Genomic DNA, 25,340 nt, shown 5'->3' on the forward strand with positions numbered 1-25,340 from the left:
CAGAGTTTCTGGCCAAAACAAAAACAAATAGCAATTTGGAAGGAGAAAAGGTGCTGAAAGCAGGGAAGAGGAGGCAGGAAATCTACCTGTTTCACAATTCTGCCAGAGGCTGGTCTTAAGGCAGAGGCATTAGTTTCTATGAGTTCTTGTTCCAAATAGAGGTTGCTCTCTCACTACCCACCCAACTCCTCCATACCCAGAAGGGTCACTTACAGGAAGCCAAAGGGCGTGAGGGTGAAATTCTTAGATGGGAAAGCTATGCGCCCCTGGTAGCTGTCCTCCAGCCCCTTCAGCTGCAGGAGAGCGAGCTCCACCTACCAGAAAGACAATCAGACAGATAATCAACCGAGGGGTCTGACTCAGCCTTCAGTCACACTCAGAAAACGAAATCACATGACCCCTCTCAAAGGGCAATGTAGGGCCCCCTCTGCCTAGGGCCCTGCAACCATGCCCACACAATGCCAGTTCTCAATGTCCCTGCCTGATGCATGGGTCATAATTATGGCTCTTCTGCTAGTTGGCTAAATGACCTTAGTCACCATCTCTCTCTAGGTCTTATTCACCTCATTTATAAAAGTAATAGAACAAAATGAACCATAGGTCCCCCACAGATCATGGTAAGTATTCAGTAAGTAAGTATTCAGCGACACCTAGATGAAGGGTGGACACACAGTAGGTACTCAGGAAGCACCTCTGTATCATTCCAGGTCCCTGTATCTTCAAGCAGCATCCTTGGCCTCTCTCGGCCTCATTTTCTCATCAAAAATTAGGGTGGCTAGATGCAACAGCTTCCAAGGTCCCCGCCTATGATCCCACGTCCTTTCATTTTACAGATGAGAAAACTGAGACCGAAAGGTTATGGATCCTAGATGTAGGGCTGGACCTCAGAATCCAATGAGTTCAACTGCTTCAATCTATGGGTGAGGAAGTTGAGACTTAGAGGGGTCACAGGATCACAGAGAGACCTCAGAGTCCAAGGATGGATCCCAAGCCCCTCATTCTACAGATGCCCAAGACCACAGACACAGCTCAGTGTCATCGTCAGGGTTCTAAGAGAGCTTCTGTGTCCAAACCCAGTACTCTCTCCATGGACCCTGAGGTCCCCTGCAGACATCTGTCTTTGGGACTTTTAAACAGATTACTGAACAGTATAGACAGGCCCACAACTGGCTGTGATGAGATGGGACAGCAGGTGACCAGATGGACGTCAATGGCCCAGGCAAAGAAGGGCCCTCCCCTGGGGCCTCACAGGGAGGCTCCTCCCACCATGCCCACCTGGTGCCAGTACTCAACGTCTTTGCCAGACGCAATCTGCTTCTGCATCCAAGCCAGGTTCAGCTCGATATAGTTCTTCAGTTTCTCACAGTAGATAGTCTCATACTTGAAAGGGCCACAGTAATCTACCACCGTGTTCATCCAGTGCATGTAGATGAGCTGTGCATGGGGAGGGGAGAGAAGCAGAGAGTCATGGGAAGTGGGAACTGGCTGGGGTCAGAACCTAGGGGCTGCTAGACAGCACCACTGCCTGTGTTCAGGCTGCCTGTCCTCCCATTACCAAAATCCCAAGCAAGGCTCCAAGGCCCTCCACTCCATCCGCCATTAAGGCCACAGGCAGCCTCCTTTCTCTGGCCTCTGAAGGCTTCTCCCCCTTAACATCTGGGCCTTCCCTCTGCCAACCATCTCCTATCTGTACTGTCCATAGTTCTTTGTACAGTTGTCTACCCCCATTAAACTGTGAGCTCAAGAGCAGGGATTGTCTTTACCCTCTCTTTGCATCCCCAGAGCTTAGCATGGTGCCCAGCATACAGTAGGAGCTTAATAAATGCTTGCTGATGTGACTATCAGAAGGGTGGACACACAGGGATTGTCTTTGCACTCTCTTTGCATCTCCAGAGCTTAGCACAGTGATTGGCATACAGCAGAAGCTTAATAAATGCTTGCTGATGTGACTATCAGAATGTCAGCCTGAAAGCAGGGATTATCTTTACCCTTTCTCTGCATCCCCAGAACTTAGCATAGTGCCTGGCATACAGTAGGAGCTTAATAAATGCTTGGTAACATCACGATTAGACTGTGACCTTGCGAGCAGGGATTTTTTTTACCCTCTCTTTGCATCCCCAGAGCTTAGCATAGTGCCTGGCATATAGTAGGAGCTTAATAAATGCTTGCCAACATCACCATCAGACTGTGAGCTCAAGAGCAGGGATTGTCTTTGCCTTCTCTTTGCATCCTCAGCGGTTAGCATGGTGCCCAGCATACAAGAGGAACTTAATAAATGCTTGCTGATGGGACTATGGGAATGAGAATGAACTTTTTGAGGACAAGGATGGTCTTACTTTCCTAACAGCAGCCATGGTGCTTTGCACACAGTAAGGGCTTAATAAATGATTTATCACTCATTTTATTCATTTGATCAGCAGCTAATCCTACCCCAGGGAGACCCCAGGGGATGTGAGCTCTCACCCTGGGACATGCCTCTGCCTCTGGGGCCCCCTCCTCCCTTTGGTGAGTTCCTCCCAAAGCATCTGTTTTGGGGCTGAGAAGATGGAGCAGCAGGTGCCAGAGAAAGTCAATGGCCCCAGCAGGGCAGGGCCCTCCTCTGCCCCCAGGCTCCCCTGGCCACGCCCACCTGGTACCAGTGGCTGCCCAAGGCTGCTTCTGCTCCCTCCAAGAAGCTCCTGAGCTTTTTAGAGTAGATGGTCTCATACGGTAAGGGACCTTCCTCCTTTCCCCTCCCAGCTCAGACCCAGACTTTCTGAGCTTCATCACAGGTACCTTCCTCACCCCCTCTGCTTTTCAGCTCCCAGCGGGGTCTTCCCCCATTAGAAGGTAAGCTCTGGAGGATAGAAACTGTCTTTCTTTCTCTCCTCTTCTTTCTTTCTTTACTTCTATTTATATGTCCAATACTTTGCACAGCGAGTGACATTTAATAATAGCTTAAAAAATGTTTGTTGAGTGACCTGAAGTCAGAAGGACCTGAGTTCGAATCCTGCCTCACTCACAAACAACAGTGTGACTTTGGACAAGTCACTTTTTCACTCTGCGCCTCAGTTTCCACATCTGTCAAATGAGGGAGTTGAACCAGATGACCCCTTAAGGTTCCTTTCAGCTCTAAATCTAGGATCTCAGGACCCATTTACAAGTGCATACATGAGCAGTCTTCATCCCCGTCCTCTGACAATCACCACTTCCCTTAGCTCTTCCTCTGGTGGTCCTAAGACAGAGATGCTGGTGCTGGGAGAAGCCCCTCTAAAGTGATTCTTATATGTGGGCAAGGTCAAGGGCACAGTCCTGATTTTTGAGGTTACCAAGGTGATCTCCCCACTGAGGAAAGAAGAGGATCTGTACCACCACCACTCCCTCCGTGTCTGCCATCGCCCCTTCCTCTTACCTCAGCGGACACGGCTGCCTCCACCACCCCAGCTGCATACGCCTGCAAAGCATCGCTGTATAGCTCATTGGTAGCCAGATCCAAGAAGGCCCACCTGGCATGGAGAGAGGGGGATAGCCTGAGGTCAGCAAGACGGACTTAAGGACCCAGGCCACCCCGGGACTAGGAGCAAACTAGCACCTCCTGAGCCCTTCCCCAGCAAGGGAAAGTACCCCGTCCTTAGCATGCCACAGTCTGTCTATCTGTACAATGGGAATACCACACATCAGCAACATCTTTCCATTAAAAAAGAAAAGTCTGGGAGGCAGAATTGCTCATAGGTAGATGTCCAATATTGTTGTTGTGGCTGTTTGTCCTTCATTCTCGAAGAGGACCATGACATTGGGACGGTGATGTCATGACTTGCAACCGAATTGGATTTAAGTGAGGCAAGGCTGTGTAAAGTCACCAGCCTCGCTTTCTCCTCCGGAGCCATCTGGGTCCAGTGGCAAGTTATAGATCAGAGTGACTAGAGATGGCCCCCTCAATATTGTACACACATATTTAAAACTGAAAATATTAAAAAATAATATTGTCCTCTAACAACCTTCTCAAAATCCTTGGGAAAGTCTCTTAGAAAGGTGGCCTGGGACACAAAAAGGTTTTCTTAGGGTGGTCCCTTAAGACACAGTAACTACAAAGACAGGTCACACGGTAGGCACTTAATAAGTACTTGCTAAACCTCACACTCTCAAGTGACATCTGGTTAGCAGCCTTTTCCATAAAGAAAGGAGTAAGACATCAACGGAAGGGAGGCCCAAGAGTGAGGAGGGTGGTCTAGCAGGACCCCCCCTGAAGCCCAGACTGTCCTCAATGGTCCTCTTAAAATGTGATGCCCGGGCCTGAAAGTAAAACCTGAGATGGGCTCTTGCTAGGGCAGAGGACTGTAGGGCCCTCCCTCTCTGTAAACTCTAATGCCCTCTTAAACAGCTTAAGACGTGGAATCTGGCCTACGTGTTTCAGCCTATTGTACTGTACTGCTGACATATTTAACTTGCTGTTCAGTCGTGACCCCATTGGCCTCGCATGCCAATACCATCCATCGGGTTTTCTTGGCAGAGATCCTGGAGCAGTTTGCCACTTCCTTCTCCAGTGGGTTGAGGCAAACAGAAGTTACATGCAGGCTGCTAAAACCTCCTAATGTCACCCTAAGCTACATTTGGGCAGATGATTCATTAAACTCAAGCACAGAACTTGACATGTCTCCTTATCAAACTTTGTCTTAATGGATTCTAGCCCATCAAGATCTTTCCAGATCCCAAATCTGCCATTCAGGGCCTCAGCCTGTCCTTCCAGTTCTGTGTCTTCCACTAATTTGATACAAGTATTCAACCTGGTTACTGAAAGAAAAAAAAAGTTAAAAAGCACAAGACTGAGTACAGTTAGTCCTGCTATAACTCAGCATCTGCTTCCCCAAAAAGCAGAGTACTATGCAAAATTACACAACAAAAATCCCGAGGCTTATGGGGGAAATGGAGTTTGGGGCACAATAGTCAAAACCTTTGTCAGTGGCACACAAATTAAAAGATAAGAAACAAAAGCACAGTTTTATAGAGGTTAAATGGTTAAGAAATACATAAATGAGCCAATAAATAGTGGCTGTCCAAGGTCCCAGGGGTCAGAGGCTACATCAGAAGGGAGTCCAGCTGCCAGTCCTCCTCTGCCCACAGATCCAACTGTCCCAGAACATAGATACTAAATATGGCCCATTTTCTTGAAAAACACCTGAAATTTGCTCATGGAAGGGGACGTAGAAGGGGCTGCAGCTTGGGAGTTACTCTAAGTTTTCTGCGTTCTAACTTTTTCTTATGAACAAAATCTACCTAGTCATTCTTTGCCTCATTTCTTACTTAGCCTTAATCATTGGATGGGCTTTGCCACAGTCAAAATGAGAACTCAGAAAGATCTTAGTTTGAAAAGGCCAAGGTCTCCTACTGCATCAGGGCCATCTCCAGTTGTCCTGATCAATATCTGGCCACTAGACCAGGATGACTCTGGAGGAAAGAGTAAGGCTGGTGATATTGCATAACCTTCCCTCACTGAAATCCAATTCACTTGCAAGTCATGGCATCAGCTCCCTGATGTCATGGTCCTCTTTGAGAACAAAGGACAAATACAGTCCAAAATGAGAAACAATCCTGTCCTCAAGAAGCTTACATACAACACACTTCAAAAACAAGAAAAGTATATACAAGGTAATTTGAGGAGGCAAAGAATATCGGCGACACAGCTAAGCCTTGAAGGAAACTAAGAATTCTTTTTTTTTTTTAATTTTGAGGCAATCAGGGTTAAATGGTTTGCCCAGGGTCACACAGCTAATAAGTGTCTGAGGCTAGATTTGAACTCAGGTCCTCCTGACTCCAGGACCAGTGCTCTATCCACTGTGCCGCCTAAGAATTCTAAGAGGCACAAGTGACTGGGGTGCAGGCATGAGGCACAGCTGTACAAAGATGGACTAGGAAGTTTAGGAAACAGCACGTAGGTAGCACTAGCTGGGACAGAGAGTGTGTGAAAGGGAGAAAGATGAAAACAGCCACCTGGTTGGAAACTATCCAAAAAAAACGAAAGGAGAGTAATCTGACATGACCTGTTCTGGATAAAGCCAAGCTGGTTCTCTGGGATCCCCACTGGTCTTTCTGAATACTCACAAAAAGATCTCTTTACTAAAAGTTTCTCGTTCTTCATTGTCATGCTAACGGGTTGATGGTTTAAAGGACCCCACCTAGTTCCCTTTTTTGAAAAGTGGGGCATTTGCTCATTTCCCAAGACAAGGTTGGGTAATAGAACTGAACTTAGAGTCAGAAGAGGCCTGTGTTCAAATCCCAGCCTTCCTCCCAACACATTCCAGCTGTGGAATCCTGGGAGAGCCACCGAGCTTCTGCTTGCCTCAGTTTCCTCATCTGCAAAATAAGGTCTATGATAACAGCACCTGCCTCACAGGGTCATTGTGAGGATCAAATGAGATATTTATAAAGTGCTTAGCCCAGTGCCCGGCACATAGTGGGCACTATATAAATGCCAGCTATTATTCTGCTATTTTTAATATGTTAAAGCAGTGCCATACTAATCAAACTACCAAAAAATTATTTTATAGAGCTATAAGAAATACTAGCAAAATCCCTCTGGAAGAACAAAAGGTCAAGAATATCAAGGGAATTAATGAAAAGTGGCCTAGCCGTACCAGATCTTAAATTGTATTATAAAGCAGAAATCATCAAAGCTACTTGGTACTGGTTAAGAAATAGAGTGGTGGATCAATGGAACAGGTTAGGTACACAAGACACAGTAGCCAACGACCATAGTAATCCACTGTTTGATAAACCCAAAGACCCCAGCTTCTGGGATAGGAACTCATTATCTGACAAAAATTGGTGGGAAAACCAAAAAATAGTATTTCAGAAACTAGGCATAGACCAACATCTCACACCGTATACCAAAGTAAAGTCCAAATGGTGTGTTGGTAAACAAAATGGGCTCTTAGCACTCAGTTCAACCAAGTGCCCATGAAGAGTTTGGCTTTTGTTTCATTTGCTTAATTCAGTGTATTTCATTGAGTCTTACTAGGTGCTAAGCCCCAGGCCCAAACCCCTATTAGGTGCTAAGCCTATGTGAGTGTGAAGCTCCCAGGGTACTAAGGGGAGGTGCTAACTCAAGAGCCAATCATAGGAGCCTAAGTTCTGGTCATTCAGATGACATTTGATGACGTCTGAAATGGTATAAGAAGAGAAGACAGAGCTGTTTGCGCAGGGCTCTCACTCTTGGTGGCATGGAGACTCTGGGCAGCTGTAGCTAGGAGCCCTCCAGCTCGTAAACCAGGATGTTGGGACTTTGTTAAATTCTGGTAACTATGAATTGGGATTTGAATCAGACAAGGTCTGTCTGTTGATGTTTGTAATTTGTTTGTATTTTGCTCTGAAGTTCAGGGTGCTGGCTTTTTCCCCTGAACTAAGTGAATGATGTCTGCATGCTGGATTAAAGTAAACTTGTCAACCCCTTAACGTTGCTTTCCTTAGTTAAGCAGATCAAAAGAACCTGGGCTTTTGCAGCATGCGGGGTAGCATTCGTTCTTGTCGTTGGGCTTGTGTTGGTCTTTCACCCCTACAACAGCTGCTAGCCGGATTGTTGAAACAAATGGATACACAACTTATATATAAAGGCTGATACTATAAGCAAATTAGGAGAGCAAGGAATAGCTTACCTGCCAGACTTATGGAGAACAGAGGAATTTATGACCAAACAAGAGATAGAGAACATAATGAAATGCAAAATGGATAATTTTGATTAAATTAAATTGAAAAGTTTTTGCACAAAGAAAACCAATGCAAACAAGACTGGGAGAGAAGCAGAAAATTGGTAAGGAATTTTTACAACCAGGGTCTCTGATAAAGGCCTCATTTCTAAAATACACAGAGAACTGAGTCAAATTTATAAGAAAACAAGTAGTTCCCCAATTGATAAATGGTCAAAGGATATGAACAGGCAGTTTTCAGAGGAAGAAAATAAAGCTATCTATAGTCGTATAAAAAATGCTCTAAATCACTATTGATTAGAGAAATACGAAACATAACAACTGAGAGGTATCACATAACACCTATAAGATTGGCTAACATGACAAGACAGGAAAATGATAAGTGCTGGAGAAGATGTTGGAAAATTGGAACACTAATTCATTGTTGGTGGAGTTGTGAACTGATCCAACCATTCTAGAGAACAATTTGGAACTATTTATGCCCCAAGGGCTATAAAAATGTGTATACCCTTTGATCTAGCAATACTACTTCTAGGGCTGTATCCCAAAGAGATGATAAAAATGGGAAAAGGATACACATGTACAAAAAATATTTATAGCAGCTCTTTTTGTGGTGGCCAAGAACTAGAAATTGAGGGGATGCCCATCAACTGGGGAATGGCTGAATAAATTGTAGTATATGAATGTAATGGAATACTATTGTGCTATAAGAAATGATGAGCAGGCAGACTTCAGAAAAACCCGGAAAGACTTATATGAACTGATGCTGAGTGAAGTGAGCAGAACCTGGAGAACATTGTACCCAGTAACAGCCACAGCGTGTGATGACTGATGGATAGACAGCTCTTCTCAACAATGCAAGGACCTAAAACATTTCCAAAGGACTCATGATGGAAAATGCCATCCACATCCAGAGAAAGAAATATGGAGTCTGAATGCAGAGTGAAGCAGATTATTTGCTCCCCTTTTCTTTTGTTGTTTTGTTTTGTTTGTTCCTTCTCATGGTTCCTCCCATTAGTTCTAATTTTTCTTTACATCATGACTAATGTGAAAATGTTTAATAAGAATGTATATGTAGAACCTATATCAGATTACACATTGTCTTGGGGAGGAGGGAGGAAAGAGAGACAGAGAAAATTTAAAACTTATGAAAGTGAATGTTGAAAACTAAAAATAAATTAATTTATAATTTGAAATATATGTTAGAGCAACCAGATTTGCATGAAGTTCTATAAATCTTATATACACAGCATATGTATAAACATCTACACATAAATGTGTGTCTAAAACAGTAAGCTCCCCAAGGGCAGGCACAGTCATCTTTGTCTTTGTATCCCCAGAATCTGGGACGCAGAATGTGCTAAAATTCTTGCTTACTGAATGAAATTAGCTCCCTCTTGTCTTCCTCACAGGAATTGCTTCTCTGACTTCAAAATTTCATTTTTTGAGAGCTTCTCACCCTTCCCATCCTGACTTCCTCAGTAGAATTTTAGGCCTTGGGATCCACTCTTAAATATGACTATGCAAATCTGGGCACAATTTGTACTTTATCAGCATAGGGAAGTCCCAGAGGGGAAGAGAAGAAAAATCCCCAAAGGTTGGAGATTCAGAATCAAAACCCGACTCCACCTCAAGCAAGTGACTTTCCCTTTCTCTGGGCCCCTGTGTCCTCATCTGTAAAATGAAAGGGGCTGGGCTGGATGGACTCTGAGGGTCCTTCCAGGCCTGAATCTAGGAGCTCCTGCCACCAACCTGAAACAGCCAAAAATGCATACACATACACATGCACAAGTGCACACAGTTGGATTTTTAATCTTTCCCATTAGAAACATGAGTTCCTTGAGGGCAGGGAATGTTTTTGCCCTTTTTTATATCCTAAGTACTTAACACAGTGCCTGATACGTAGCACGCACTTAGAAAATGTTTGTTTGTCTCTTGACATCTCTGCATGTGGCTCAGAAGGCCACTCCTTCACTCCGGTAGCACTACTACACACCTGTGACCTTGGGCAAACGATGACATCTCTATGCCTCAGTTTATTCTGCTACCATCGGCATCATCGATAAACATTTATTAAGCGCCAACTATGTATAAGTGCTACAAAATGAGGGAGTCGGACTTGATGGCCTCTAAGGCCTCTTCCGGCTTTAAATCATTGGTAGTGGCCACAGCAGGTAAGAGTTAGACCTGGAGTCAGGAAGACCTGAATTCAGATCCCGCCTCAGACACGAGTTGTATGACTCTGGCCCAGTTATTTAACCTTTGGTTGCCTTGGTTTCCTCATCTGTAAAATGGGGGTAATAATAAGCAAGGTTGTTGTGAGGATCATCTGGAATAATATTTGGAAAGAGCTTTGCAGACCTTAAAACGCTGTGTAAAGGCTGGCTGTGATGATGATGATGATGACGATGATGAAGAACGAGAAAGGGAAGGAGGAGGAAGAGACAGAGGAGGAGGGGGGGAAGAAGGAGGAGGAGGAGAAAGGAGAAGAGGAAGAAGAAGAAGACAGAAGAGGAAAAGAAGGAGGAGGAGGAAGAGGAGGAAGAAGGGGAGGAGGAGGAAGAGGAAGAGGAGGAAGAAGGGGAGGAGGAGGAAGAGGAAGAGGAGGAAGAGGAGGAAGAAGGGGAGGAGGAGGAAGAGGAGGAAGAAGGGGAGGAGGAGGAAGAGGAAGAGGAGGAAGAGGAGGAAGAAGGGGAGGAAGAGGAGGAGGAGGAAGAGGAGGCAGCAGTGGCAGTGGCTTATTTCTCCCAAGACACCCATCACTTCAACCCTAGAGACGACTGAGGAGGTCTCCTAACTCCCTCATGAGTGCTCTTTCTAGGCTACTGAGAACAGAAATACAAACAGCCCTGGGTAACACCACTCATGGAGAAGTCCTCACTCAGCGGGGACAAGACAGACTTCTTTCTGCTGAATCTCTGGCATCTCCCAGGACAAATCAAGAGTGATCCCTCCTCAAATAAGAAACAAGCATTTGTGAAATGTTTTCTCTGTGCTAGGACCTGGGATAAAAAGAAGGGCAAAACCAGTCTCCGCCCTCTAGGAGTACATGCATAAAATAAATACAGGGTAGTTTTGGGAGGGAGGGCATTAGCAGCTAGGGGCCTTAGGAAATGAATGGATGAAAAGGCATCAGACTATGTGCAAAGCCCTGGAAAGGCTCAATGTGGAAAGGGCACATGAGCCAAATCTTCGAGGAAGTCAGAGATCACAAGAGGAGGAGATTGGGCAGCCTGACAGCCACCTTTTGTCATCAGGAAGAAGACAGAGCTGAGTTCAAGTCTCTCGCCTTAACAAAAACTGGCTGTGTGACCCTAGCAACATCACAATCTCTCTGTTTCCCCAGGCAGCTTGGACTCTAAGATGCAGCTCAGATACTGATCTGCACTGGTAAGGGGCAATTCTGCACTGGTAAGGGGAATTTCTGCACTTGTAAGGGATATTTCTGCACTGGTAAGGGGCATTTTTGCACTGGTAAGGGATATTTCTGTACTAGTAAGGGGCATTTTTGCACTGGTAAGGGGCATTTCTGCACTGGTAAGGGGCATTTCTGCACTGGTAAGCGGCATTTCTTCACTGGGACATCCCAGCTCCAGTGAAATCATGAACCAAGACCATAGTATGGCAAACGAGGGTTCTTAAATCCCAGAGAGAAGTGACGTACCCAAGGTCATACAGCCAGTTAGTGTTAGAGCTGAGATGGGAGCCAAGGTCTCCAGAATTCCAACGTTCTCATAAATCCAGGACCTGCTCTGACCTAACACACCCTGTTCAAAAGAGGCTTTTATACAACAGGGGGGAAAAGCCACCTGGATTTGGTGTCAGAAGGCCTGGATTCCTGCCCTTGACACTTGATGCCTTATACAAGTTACTCAACCTTGGGGGTTGAACTGGGTCAGTAATTCTCAAACTGTTTGGTAGTAGAACCCCTTTAAACTTTTGAAAATTGGGGACTCCCAAAAAAATTAATCAATTGATTAAAAATTAGGACTCCCCCCACCAAGAACTTTGGTTTAGGTGGGTCACAGCTGTAGCTATTGACCATATTTCTAACTAAAACATTTTAGTATTATTATGAAAATGGTTTTTACATCCTGGACCCTCTAAAAGAATCTCAGGGACACCCGGAGGTCCCCAGGCCACACGGGGAAGTCCCTTCCAGATCTCAATCTATGATTCCCTTTACAATCAGTCTCCTCCCCCATGGCCACCCTCTGTGGCAAGCCCTTCTATCACTGACCTTCTGCTCCCCGGAGTCACCATTTCACTCTCTGCTCCATCTGAGAGCCATGAAGAAAACGGAGTTGCTTAGCCCTGAATGACTCACAATGCTCCAGGCCTCAGTTCAAACATTTTTAAAACAGGAGAAATTATCCCTACCCTGCCTACCTCAAAGGGCTGACATAAAGATAAAAAGAAATAAAATGAAGAGGAGTTTTGCAAGTTAAAAGAAACATGATAGATAGTAGATAATGCACCAATCTCAGAGTCAGGAAGACCTGAGTTCTAATCCTGCTTCTGATACTTACTGGCTCTGTAATTAACCCTAGACATACCATTTACCCTCTTAGGGCCCTGGGTAACTCACTAGAACTCTAGATTGCAGAGAAGGCAGCAGGTGGCCATCTGCATTGGTAGAGGGAATCTGGTAGAGGCAGCTATGGATGGAGTGTTGGGCCTGGAATAAGCAAGACTTGGGTTCAGATCTGGCCTCAGATACTTAACAAGCTGAGTGACCCTGAGCAGGTCATTTCACCTGTTTGCCTCAGCTTCCTCACCCCTATAATGGGGATGATAATAGCACCTACCTCCCAGGGTTGTGAGGATCACATTATCTCTAAAGCATTTGACAAATCTTAAATCACTGTGTAATGTGAGGTATTGTTTTCTTCACTGGGGACTCTTCATATGAAGTCACAGATCTTGTCCTTCTCCTCATTCTCCAGCACGGCACAGAGGAAAAAACAATGTATTTGGAGTCAGAAAACCTGGGTCACATTGACTAGATCTGGGACTTTTGACAAGTCAGTTTCCCCATCTCTAAAATGGGGATATAAATGTCGTAGAATATAAAGCACCAAAAATGTGGGCACTATTTTTAGACTCAGTTCCTAAACAGCTTCTAAGTCTCTCCAACTCCTTTTCCAGATGTGGTTACAAGCACAAAAAATACCTGACCAGGGGATACCAGGAGGGGGACAAGGCACTTAGCAAAGGGTTTTTTTGGAACTAGAAAGCTCCACCCCCCCACCACCGACATCCCCCCTTCAGCAGAAGAGGGCTAGCTCTCTATGAGTACTGCCCAAGAGCAGCCCAGAGAAGGACCGATCCAGAGAGATCTTCTTGGCCAGGGTTGGGGAAGCTGCGGCCTCAAGGCCATGTGTGACCCTCTAGGTCCTCAAGTGTGGCCCTTTGACTGAATCCAAACTTCGCAGAACAGATCCCCTTCATAAAAGGATTTGTTCTGTAAAACTTGGACTCAGTCAAAAGGCTGCACCTGAGGACGTAGAAGGCCAAATATGGCCTCGAGGTCGCAGCTTCCCCACCCTTGCTTAATTCAAAATTCACAAAGTATTTTCCTGGGAAGTAGGTACCCCCAAATCCTTAACTCTATTTTACAGATGAAGAAAATGAGGTCCCAAGAAGGACAGATAGTGAGAATCAAGAGGCAGAATTTGAACCCGACTCTGAGTCTCCACCATGGGGCATTCTCATTGTGACTTGTTTATGTTTTGGCCGGAGGTGTCCCTCTGTCCCCCTCAAGTTTGTCCTAACTCATCAGCTGGCCGAGAGATCATTTCAATAATAAGTATTTATTGGCTGTGTACAAGACATTTGGCCAGGTCCTGAGAATCCAAAGACAAAAACAAAAGCCCTGCCTTGAATGCTGGCAGAGAAGTAGGCTGCAGGGTAACTGGAGGGAGAGAACCAATGGCTGGAAGGGCTGGGGAGATCAAGGAAGGCTGCCCGTAGGAAGAAGCCAGAGGGCAAGATGAGGTAGAAGCACATTCCAGGCATGAGGGAAAGCCTCCACAAAGGGGTGGAGTTGGGTGAAGAGGTGCCAAGAAAGGCATAAGTGTTTTCCTTTACATCCTACCCACAAGCACCCCTCCCAGCACCTAGGACAACTCTGACTACAGCAGGTGCCCAATGGTGCTGACTCGCTTTCTGCCCAATGAACTCAGCAGGCCACCTCCTTCTCTGTCCTGCTCCCAAGGGAGTCAGCAGAATCTAATCAGATTGGCTCAGATCACCATACTAAAATGCAGAGCAGCTGCCCAAGGGCCTTGGTGATGGAAGCTAGAGGCAGATGGGTGCAGCCAGACAGCGCTGAGTGCCTTTGATGTGCCAGACTGGGGAATCAAAGACCTTCCAAAGAGTCAATCCCTGCCTGGTCAGCTGTTTGCTCACTGCCAGCACCAAGAGGTAAACAACCCTACCTCAGGTGCCTTCCTCCCCAGACCACCCGGAGGGCGGGTGGGGCAGAACTGACCCTACCAGGAGTGGGGAACCTGCGGCCTCGAGGCCACATGTCCTTGGGTGCTGCCTTTTGACTGAGTCCAAGTTTTACAGAATAAGTCCTTTTATTAAGGGGATCTGTTCTGTGAAGTTCAGATTCAGTCAAAGGGCCACACTTGAGGACCTAGAGGGCTAGATGTGGCCTTGACACAGACTCTCCACCCCTGCCCACACGAACATATAAGCCATAGGAGTGAGGGGGTGCTGCTGACCCTGCCAACTCCCCCACAGGCCATGGGGGAAATGTCAATGATTCACCTCCCTTCAGTGATGGGAGTGAGTGCAGGGGAGCTCTGACCCTCTCCACTTCTAACATGCACCAGCTTGCCCCTCCTTAGGCAGCCTGGCAGCGCTCACCATAGTGGTGCCAGACTTAGTACAGACAGCCCACCGGCTTCACCCACTGCAGCTCAGCCTCCCCAGTAGCAGAATCACTCCCCTGAGCTCAGAGCCCTTTCCCCAACACCACACCCGGGGGAGGGGGGACAGTGTCCCCTTCTATATGAGAGCACCTACTCAGAGAGTTGTTGTGAGGAGCAAATGAGATAGTATTTGTAAAGTGCTTAGCATAGGTGACCAACTATGATAGACTTAGCTCTTCTGAACCATACAATGATCCAAGCCAATTCCAAAAGACTCATGATGGAAAATGCCATCCACCTCCAGAGAAAGAACTATGGAGTCTGAATGCAGATGGAAGCTTCCTATTTTCACTGGTCTTTGTTTTTTTTCTTCCTCATGGTTTTTCCCCTTTATTCTGATTGTTCTTTCACAACATGATTAATGTGGAAATGTTTAATATGATCATACACGTATAGTTTATATCAGATTGCATGCCGCCTTTGGGCGAGGCAAGGGGAGGGAGGGAAAAAAATTTGGAACTCAAAATCATATAAAGATGAACTTAGAAATGAGGCAATAAATAATCTCCCCAAAAAAGGTGCTTAGCACAGTGCCTGGCACCAGTAAGTACTAAATAAATCCTTGTTTCCTACCTCCCTTCCTTCTACTAAGCTCTAAGGCCTTCTCCAGCTCCGACATTCGAGGCTCTCTGTACCCACCTCCCAATGTGTCCAAGCCTGCTACAACCACCAACACTCACAGACTAATCAGAAGCAGAAAGAACCCTACAAATGACTTAGTCCAAACCCCTTCATTGGACTGAGAAGACCCACAGGGATGAGGAGTAAAGAGAAGCGACTCATCCAAGGTCTCAGTGAGAGTCAGAGGCCAAGTCAGGAATGGAACCCAGGATTACTGACTCCAGGCCTATGCTCTTCCTACTGAAACCTACCTATTCCAGGGGTCAAACCTCTGAGCAAACCCGGGGCAGGGTTGGGGTGGGGGAGGAGGGGGGGAGATGTAAAGGAGGGTTGGGGACATGGGAGGGAAGGGAAGAAAGGGTAGAGATGAGGTCTTCAAGGGTGAGCACTTAGGCATTCAGCCTGATGGTGGTCTCATCTTCTAAGTATCAACATCTCTGGCCTGGCCTGGTAGCCAGGGTGGTGAAGGCACCAAAAAAACAGCTTTTAGGGGCTGAAAACAGAAAGTGGCATCCCCCAACGAGTATAGAGGGTAGGAATGCTGACCAGGGGTCAAGTCTATGGGTGAATCCAGAATCCTGGGTGGGAAAGGCAAGTGGTCCTGGGTAGAGGGCTGAGGGGCTAGCCTATAGGGGCTGCCAGAAGCCCAAAACCCATGGGTGGGGTAGAGGACAATGATTATGGGCTGAGTGCTGGCCAAGGCTGCAGGTGTTACCTGGAACCCAGAATTCCAGCCCCTCAAAAGACATGGTGGCCAGAGGTCAAAGTCGATAGGGACACTCAAAAACCCGGAGTTCCAGCCCTGACAGGTAGGAAAGGCAGTGGTCATGGAAGGACTGGCCCCACAGAACGGGCAAATCTACCTTGCCACAGTTCCCCATGGATATGGGGCTCCAAGGATGTGGGCAGAGGGCTAGTCAATGTCACAACCCACTACGGTGGGGTCGGGGATGAGAAAGGGTAAGTGCTTACAGTCCGCAGAATGGGCTGGTCTGCAGGGGCTGCCAGAAACCCAAAGTCCTAACCCAGTGGTTCCATACAGAAGGCTGGATGCTCTGAAAGGGCTAGGGCAGAGCTGCTGCCAGAAAAATCTTCAAGTCCTGGCCCCCAGGGTAGGGATGGGCCCAGGGCCAGTTCACAAAGGTTACCCGAGGCCTGGGGTCCCAAGTCCTGGTCCCTGGGACTTCCTAACCTGACAGGGTCTAGCTGGGGGACCTGGACATTGGTAAGGAGTCTGATCTGGGATAGCCAGGGCCCTGCCCACACCCAGCCCAGCCCCAGCCCTAACCCCTTCCCCAACCATGACTCCCTCCCCAGTCTCGGCCCCCAGCCTCATCCCCCTCCCAAACCGCTCCCAAGCCCCTCCCCCCCCCAGCCCAGCACCGGCCGCAGCCCCTCCCAGTCCCGCCCCGCCCCCGCCGGCCGCAGCCCTCGAACCTCACCCGGTCTCGCCGATGGCGTTGGTGAGGTTGGCCCAGGCGATGGCCCCGGCCTCCCAGCCCTCCACCACGGTGAGCTGGCCCGTGGATGAGTCCATCACCACCGAGCTGCTCTTGGAGGACGGCGGCTGCAGCGAGGGCTGGGGCAGGCTCAGCGCCAGCCCCAGCCCCAGCGCCAGCCCCAGGGCCAGACAGCCGCCCTGATACATTGTAGCGACCGAGTCCGCGCCCGCTGCTACATTGCCGCTCACGTGACTCGGCGCCCGAACCCCGGGCGGGGCCACCCTTAAAGGGGAACGCCCCACGCCCTTGAATTGGCCGGGCCGGGAGTCTCCTCCCCTGCGGCCCCGAGGGCACATCGGAAACTGCCACTGGGCACAAGAGCCCGGGAGTCTGGGTCCGAGGACCTGCGTGCAAGGCCCCACCCAGCCAGACTGGCCTCAGTTTCCTCATCAGCCAAATGAGAGGGTCTGAACTATCAGTCGATCAACAAGCTTTTATTAAGTCCCTACTGTGTGCCGAGATGTCTTAGCCTCCTTCTAGCTCTGATGTGGACTGATGCTACGATGCGCCTTCTTTGTACATGTCACACCCCATCTCTGAGTCTCAGTTTACCTCTCTGTAAAATAAAGGTGATGGACCAGAGGATCATTAAGGTCTCTTCCAGCTCTGACATTCTGGGTCTCTGGATGCTGTGTGTCACTGGACATACTTCCTAAAAGACTGAAGCTCCTCCTACCTCCTTTTTCCTCTTTGGTATCCCCAATGCCCAGCACATAGTAGGTCTGTATGACTTCTGCATGAACTGCAGAAATACCAAATAATTGCAAACAGTCTACAAGGAGGGCCAGATGCTCAGGGACCTGCCTCCAGGGCCTGCAGAGAAGTGGGGCCTCCATGAACCCCAGACTCAAGGTTCCATTAAAATGCAGCCTGGGCTTTCTCCTTAGCATTCTTAGCAGGCCTGACTCTATGGAGTCTGCTAAGCTCTTCTGGGTTTTTCTCTGGTGCTTTCCAAGGGAGGGGGGTAAATTCACCCATAATAAAGGGAATTAAATTTAAAAATGTGAAGGGATGGCAGAGGTGATATGGGCAGGACTGTGCTCCTTACCCAAGGAAAATGCCAAAGTGTGTCTGAGCTTCTACATCACATTTTGAGCCTTGGACATTCTGAAGAGCAGCAAGAGTCTTAAGAATGCAATGGCCAGGGCCCTAGCAAGTTCTGAGGCCCTGTGGGAAATTCTCCACTTTCTCATCACTGAAATCCTGCCCTGCTCCCATCCCAGGGCTACAGACCACCTTTGAAAACAAAAACCTGTATTTGTACCATGGGCAAAGGATATGAAATCGATGGTCTCCTCTATTCTTCATACCCTATTTCACAGATTAGGAAACTAAAACCAAAGGTGTCAAGTGACACTGGCAAACCAAGGTCCAAAGTCCACCCAGATTTTTCCTGACTCTCTGCCCTGTAGTCCTCCCAATGGAGCAACACCACAGACTCTAGGTGGGACCTTGGAGATCGAATATACTATTCCCATTTTACAAATGAGGGACTTGGAGTCTAAGAAAGAGAGAAATAAAATAAAAAGTTTGAAAATAAAAGTCCTAAAAGGAAAATTTTGGATGTTTGAGAGGATGTGGGAAAACTCCACTGTTGGCGGACTTGTGAGCTGATCCAACTATTTTGGAGAACAATTTGGAACTATGCCAAAAGGGGTATAAAATTGTGTGTACCCTTTGACCCAGCATTATCACTGCTAGGTCTATATTCCAAATACATCCCAAAAAGGGAGAAAAGAATTATTTATACAAAAAAATATTTAGAGTAGCTCTTTTTGTGGAGGCTAAGAATTGTAAATCAAAGGGTTGCCCAAAGGGAATGGCTAAATAAGCTGCAGTATATGGTTGTAATGGACTATTATTGTGCTGTAATAAATGACAAACAGGATGATTTCAGAAAAACCTGGGAAGACTTAGATGAACTGATGAAAAGTGAAATGAGCAGAACCAGGAGAACATTGTACACAGTAGCAGCCATATTGTTCGATGAAGACAGTAACAGCGATATTGTTTGATGAAGAATTGTGAATGACTTAGCTATTCTCAGCTAAGACAATCCCAGAGGATTAATGATGAAGCATACTATCCATCTCCAGAGAAAGTATTGATATTGACTAAATAGAGACTGAAGCATGCTATTTTTCACTCTCTTCCTTTTCTTTTTCTTTTATTCAAGTCTTCTTGTACAAAATGACTAATATGGAAATGTTTTACATTATCGCACATGTATAACCTATATCTAATTGCTTACCATCTCAGGGAGTGGGGAGAGGGATAGAATTTGGAACTCAAAACTTTAAATAAAAATGTTTAAAAAGATTAAAAAGAAAAAAGAAAAATAACAGTCCCTGGAACAGGGTTTTGAACATCTCTCCTTTGGGTTCAGTGGCTGAGAGACAGGCAAGCAAACAGTTTGCCCGGAGTTTAACTTGTCATACCATCCATCATTGTTGATGTCCTTCCCAAGGTTTCCTGGTTTAAGATTTATTAGTAGTTGTCCCTTTAAGAAATATCTTCCTGCTTGCTACATAAAGCAGGGTTTATGACATCAGAATACCTCAGGGGCAAGAGTTCTCATTCCATTGCCCTAGTAAGGGGGGGAAAAGGCAACTAGATGGATGGTGCTGTGTGGATAGAGTGTTGGGCCTAGAGTCCGGAAGATCTGAGTTCAAATGTGACCTCATACATTTACTAGCTGTGTGACCCCAGGCAAGTCACTTCACTCTTTTTGCTTCAGTTTCCTTATCTGTAAAATGAGCCAGAGAAGGAAATGGCAAATCACTTCAGTTATCTTTGCCAAGAAAACCACCCAAATGGTGTCATTAAGAGTACAAAAGTGAGAAACAGTAGACTTCTCCTTAGTCTTCCTCCCACCCCCACCATAGCTATAGCCTGCCCTTCCTGAACTATTCAAAGGAAATCATCTTCACCCAGTTGTTTGGTTCATAGAGCTCATTGGCTGAGAGGATGGATTCTGTTTGAACAACCCAGTCCAACCAGGGAGGGTATGAACTTCCCAAGATCTGGGACTGACCTGGTCACAGAATCTTACACCTGGAAGATATCTTGGAAGCCAGGGAGGTGAACAAGATTCCCTTCTACAACATGCTCTTGACAGGGGGTCGTCCCCCTGGAAACAGACCAGTGAAAGGGATGCTAAGACCTTAAGGAGGCTACAACTCTTATTTTTAGGAAGAGGGTTTTGTTTTTATGTTTATTTGTTTGTTTTTCTGGGCTTCTAACCTTAAATCTAATTCAGCAACTTTACACCCTGCTGATCTTATTTTTTCCCTCTGTCTCTAAACAGTCAATCAAACATTTATTCTGAGCATTTATTAAACACTTACTATGTGGACACGATTGAAAATAATTAAAACAACAAGAACAAAATGTGCCAGGCATTGTGCTAAGCACTGGGGATCCAAAGAAAGGCCAAAAAATAAAAATAAAAATAAAAACCACAGACAGACAAGGAATTCACAATCTAATGGAGAGAAGACAAGAAAAATCAATCAGTTAGCTGTTGTTCTGCTTGCTCAAAGAGGACCCAAGTGACATCACTAGGTTGGGGTCAAGGTACAACGTATCTGACTGTGGTTGATCAGACCAATACGAGCTTGGAAGGCTTTACCACAGGTCAGACACAGATAATCCACATGAACAATTAAAGTGGACATGACTCTAAATATGCACATCTCCTGTTTGTTTTCAGCTACTGCAATTCTGCTTCAATCATAGAGCACAGTGCCTTCTTTGATATAGGCACACCACGCTGGGTGGTCCTGTGCCAGTGTCTTCCATGTCTCACAACTGACTCCAAAGTTCTTCAGAGAGACCTTGGGAGTGTTCTTCTATTTCTTCTTCTGACCTCCGTGTGAGTGCTTGTCTTGTGTGAGTTGTCCATAAAACAATCTTTTAGGCAAATGCACATTTGGTATTTGAACAATGTGTCCAGCACATCAGAGTTTCGCTGTGTGCAGTAGAGTCTGAATGCTTGGCAAGTGATCTTCAGAGTCATCCTAAAACAATTCAAATGGAAGTGATTCCATTTCCTGTCATGGCGCTGGTAGACTGTCCAGGTTTCACAGGCATACAACAATGAGGTCAGCACCAGGGCTCTGTAGACCTTCAGTTTGGTAGGCAGCCTAATACCTCTTCTCAAACATACTTTCCTTTGGAGCCTCCCAAACACTGAGCTAGCTCTGGCAATGCATGTGTCAACCTCATTTTCAATGTGTACATCCCTGAAAAGTATACTACCAAGGTAAGTGAACTTATCCACAGCATTCAAAACTTCTCCATTTGCTGTAACTGATGGTTCCATGTATAGATGATGTGGTGCTCGCTGGTGGTGTTCTTGGTGTTATTTATTGTCAAGCCAAAATTAGCACAAACAGCAAAGAATCCATACTTTATTGCATCTCAGCCTCAGAGGCTGCATTGAGCATACAATCATCTATGAACAAAAAGTCACACCAATTCTCCTTTCTCTTTAAGTCTTGGCCCCTAGCCTTTTCTTTTTCTTTCTTTCTTTTTTTTTAATTTTTGGAGGCAATTGGGATTAAGTGACTTGCCCAGGGTCACGTAGCTAGTAAGTGTCTGAGGCCAGGATTGAACTCATGTCTTGCTGACTCCAGGACCAGTGCTCTATCTGCCTTGTCTTTTCAAGTTAAATTATTTACCATCAGTGTGGTACCTCACCTTGATGTTGTTTTCATCCTCATTGAAGGTGTTTGACAACGTCGATGAAAACGTCATGCTAAAAAAGCGTAGGGAACAAGCACACTGCCCTGCTTTACTTCAGTGGTGACTGGGAAAGTGCTAGAGCATCATCCATTATCCAGAACCCGGACAGGTGTGCCATCATGAAATTGACGTACAATACTGATGAACATCTCCGGGCAACTGAATTTTTCCATGATCTTCCAGAATACTTAGATACATACTAGGTGAACAAAGAGGCCCTTGGGTGGTCCAGTATAGAGGGCTAGAGGGCTAAGCCTGGAGTCAGGAAGACCTGATTTCAAATTCTACCTCAGATACATAGGAGCTGTGACCCTGGGCAGGCCATTTCACAGCTCTCTGTCTCCGTTTCTCCACTAAAATGTAAAATAGCAGCACCTGCTTCCCAGGGAGGTGGTGAATATCCAATGAGATAATATTTGTAAAGTGCTTAACATAGTGCCTGGTACATTATATATCTACATGCAAACACACATACATGTATACATATACATATGCATACATATATGCATATTTTGTTATATTATTAAATTATGTATATATTATTGTGTATGTAATATATTATTAAAATGTATATTAAATGCATAAATTATTGTATAAATATATTCATGCTTGCATATTACGTATAATATGTAAGATACATACATATAATATATAAGAATATATTTTATATATATAAACCATATAAATGTGTATCACTTCCCTACACAGATACCAGTCAAATCTAAAAGCCCTTTGGATATAGAAGATGGTTATATTATCCCCAAATCTTTTCTCCTCCAGGTTAAACATCCCCACATCCTTCAGCCACTCCTAATATGGTGTGATGTCAATGCCTTTTAGTCATCATGAGTGTCTGCCTTAAGATGCTGTGTGATGTGTCAATGTCATGACTAAATTACAGGACCCAGAACTGATGTGGTCTGATGAGCAGAGGACAGTGGGATTATCATTCAATTAGTCCATCAGCCAATAAGCATTTATTAAGCTCCTGCTATGTGCCAAGCTCTGTGATAAGTGCTGAGGGATACAAAGAAAAGTAAATATAGGGTCCCTGCCTTCAAGGAGCTTGTAGTCTAATGGGGTGATACCAGCTCCAGTCATCCTGATCTATATATTGCCACTGGACCTAGATGGCTCCAGAGGAGAAAGTGAGGCTGATGACTTTGCACAGCTCTCTCTCTCTCTTCAGTGTCATGGCATCACCTCCTTGATATCATGGTCCCCTCTGAGAATGAAGTACAAACACCAACAACAGCCTCATGAGGGTGTAACCAGAATTGTCTTTGTTTTCTTTGAGTGACTCAATTTATCTCAGTGAGCTTTACTAGGTGCTAAGCCCCAGGCCCAAACCCCATTAGGTATTAATGTAATCCATGTGGATGTGAACATCCCAGGGTCCTAAGGGGAGGGGCCAACTCAAGAACCAATCACCAGAGCCTGAGCTCTGGTGATTCAGATGATGTCTGATGATGTCTAAAGCCCTATAAGAAGGGAGGACAGAGCTATTGGTGCGGGGCTCTGGAGATGGTGTTGATGAGCAGACTCCGGGCAGCTGTAGCTAAGGAGCCCTCCAGCTTGTAAACCCGGATGTTGAAACTTTGTTGAACTGTGGTAACTATCTCTTGGGACTTGAATCAGACAAAGTTTATTGATGTCTGTAATTTGCATTTTATTTTGAAGTTCAGGGTGCTGGTTTTTTCCCCTGAACTAACTGAATGATATTTGAATTAAAAGTAAGCTTGTCAACCCCTTCACCTTGCTTTCCTTAATTAAGCAGATCAAAAGAACCTGTGCTGTTGGCAGCTTTCTGGGTGTTGGCTGTGGGTGAATCTTATACCCCCACAGAAGCTGCCAGCCGGGTTGTTGACACAGAGGGAGACAAAATGAAAACAATTAGAACCATATGAAAGTATGTACAGGGTAAATTAGAAGGTAATCTCAGAAGGAAGGCAAAAGGGAGAGGGTATGGAAGAAGAGGGGAAAGGGAAAGTTTCATGTAGAAGCTAAGATATGGCATGGTCGAGGAGACCAAGTTCATATGCCCAAAGGGCTATGAAACTGTGCATAGCCATTGACCCATCAATACCGCCTCTAGAGCTGTATAGAGATCATAAAAATGGGAAAAGGACCCACACGTACAAAAATATTTATAGCAATTCTTTTTGTGGTGGCAAAGAATTGGAAATTGAGGGTATGTCCATCAACTGGAAAATGGCTGAACAAGTTGTGTATATGAATGTAATAGAATACTATTATGCTATAAGAAATGATGAGTAGGCAGACTTTAGAAGAACCTGGAAAGCTTTATATGAACTGATGCTGAGTGAAATGAGCAGAACCAGGAGAACATTTGTAACAGCAAGGCAATAAGCACAACATCAACGATAATTGTGAATATGCCTATTCTGTATTGTAAAGTATGAGAGACTCTCCACATAGAAGGTATAAGAAGTAAAACATTTATTCAGACACCGCAGAACCATATCCCATAACCAGGCAATCTGCTCCCACAACCAGTCAGTCCACTTTATCATAACAGCAAGGAACTTAAAACACAATATCACAGCATGGAGCCTCACCATCCCAAAACCTCTCTGACCCCCTGCTGGGGTATTCCCACAAAACTCACAGTACAGCTATCACAGGTCGTCTGTCCTCAGCTCTAACTATCATGATGGCCATTAACAGCAATAATGGCTCTCTCAGCATTTCCTATGACACAACTTCCTTTTCCTCTCAGTAAGCTCCTCCCACCACATGTGACTTAGGCTTTCTGTGACTCAAGCAGGTCACATGGCCTATTAATGGATGGGAGAGATCTTCAAATCTAAATTGTTATTACAACATTGTACACAGTAACAGCCACATTGTGCAATTACTAACTTTGATTCACTTAGCTCTTCTCAGCAATTCAAGGTTCTAAGACAACTCCAAAAGATTCATGATGGAAAATGCTATCGACATCCAAAGAAAGAACTTTGGAGACTGAATGCAAATGGAAGAATACTATTTTATTTCCTTTACTTTTGTTGTTTTGTTTTGTTTCTTCTTTCTCATGGTCCCTCCCATTAGTTCTAATTCTTCTTTGCATCATAACTAATGTGAAAATATGTTTAATATGAATGTGTAAGTAGAGCCTATATCAGATTGCATGCCGCCTTGGGGAGGGGGATAAAATTTAAAACTCAAAATCTTGTGGAAGTGAATGTTGAAAACAAAAAGATAAATGAATTAATTATTTAAAAAAAAAGAAAGAAATGATGAGCAAGTGGACTTCAGAAAAACCTGGAAAGATTTACGTGAATGGATGCTGAGTAAAGGGAGCAGAACCAGGAGATCGTTGTACACAGTAAACAGCCACATTGTTTAATGACTGCCTTTATTAGACTTAGCTCTTCTGAGCAATGCAAAGATCTAAAACAATTTCAAGACTCATCATGGAACATGCTATCCACATCCTGAAAAAGAACGATGGAGTCTGAATGCCAATTGAAGCATACTATTTTCTCTTTCTTTTGTTGTTGTTTTTTTTTTCTCATGGTTCTTCTCTTTTGTTCCGATTCTTCTGTCACGTGACTAATGTGAAATATGCATGATCATGCAAGATTATATATCAAATTGCATGCCATCTTGGGGAGAGGGGAGGGAGAAGGGGAAATTTAGAAATCAAAATCTTATAAAAGCAAGTGTTGAAAATTAAAAAGAATGAAAGAAGACTGAATTCAAATCCAGCCTCAAACACTCACTAGCTGTGTGATCCTGGGCAAGTCACTTAATCTCTGCTTACCTCTATTTCCTCATCTGTAAAATAGAGATAATAATAGCACCTGCCTCCCAGGATTGTTGTGAGA

General features: G+C 45.3%; 1 protein-coding gene across 1 annotated transcript in view; it reads right to left on the reverse strand.

Annotated features, from left to right (window-relative positions):
• The window catches only part of PLBD2 (phospholipase B domain containing 2), a 34,690-nt gene extending 17,774 nt beyond the window's left edge, over positions 1-16,916 (reverse strand). Inside the window, exons 1-4 of the mRNA XM_036761057.1 lie at positions 16,684-16,916; positions 3,392-3,485; positions 1,276-1,434; positions 214-314 (exon numbers count right to left, since the gene is read on the reverse strand). Of these exons, the coding sequence (XP_036616952.1) occupies positions 214-314; positions 1,276-1,434; positions 3,392-3,485; positions 16,684-16,889 (560 nt within the window). The 5' untranslated portion in view covers positions 16,890-16,916. The remainder of the gene's footprint in view (positions 1-213; positions 315-1,275; positions 1,435-3,391; positions 3,486-16,683) is intronic.
• Between the last annotated feature and the right edge of the window lie 8,424 nt (positions 16,917-25,340).

The sequence above is a fragment of the Trichosurus vulpecula genome, chromosome 1 (assembly GCF_011100635.1).
Source record: "Trichosurus vulpecula isolate mTriVul1 chromosome 1, mTriVul1.pri, whole genome shotgun sequence".
Classification (NCBI taxonomy): Eukaryota; Metazoa; Chordata; class Mammalia; order Diprotodontia; family Phalangeridae; genus Trichosurus; species Trichosurus vulpecula.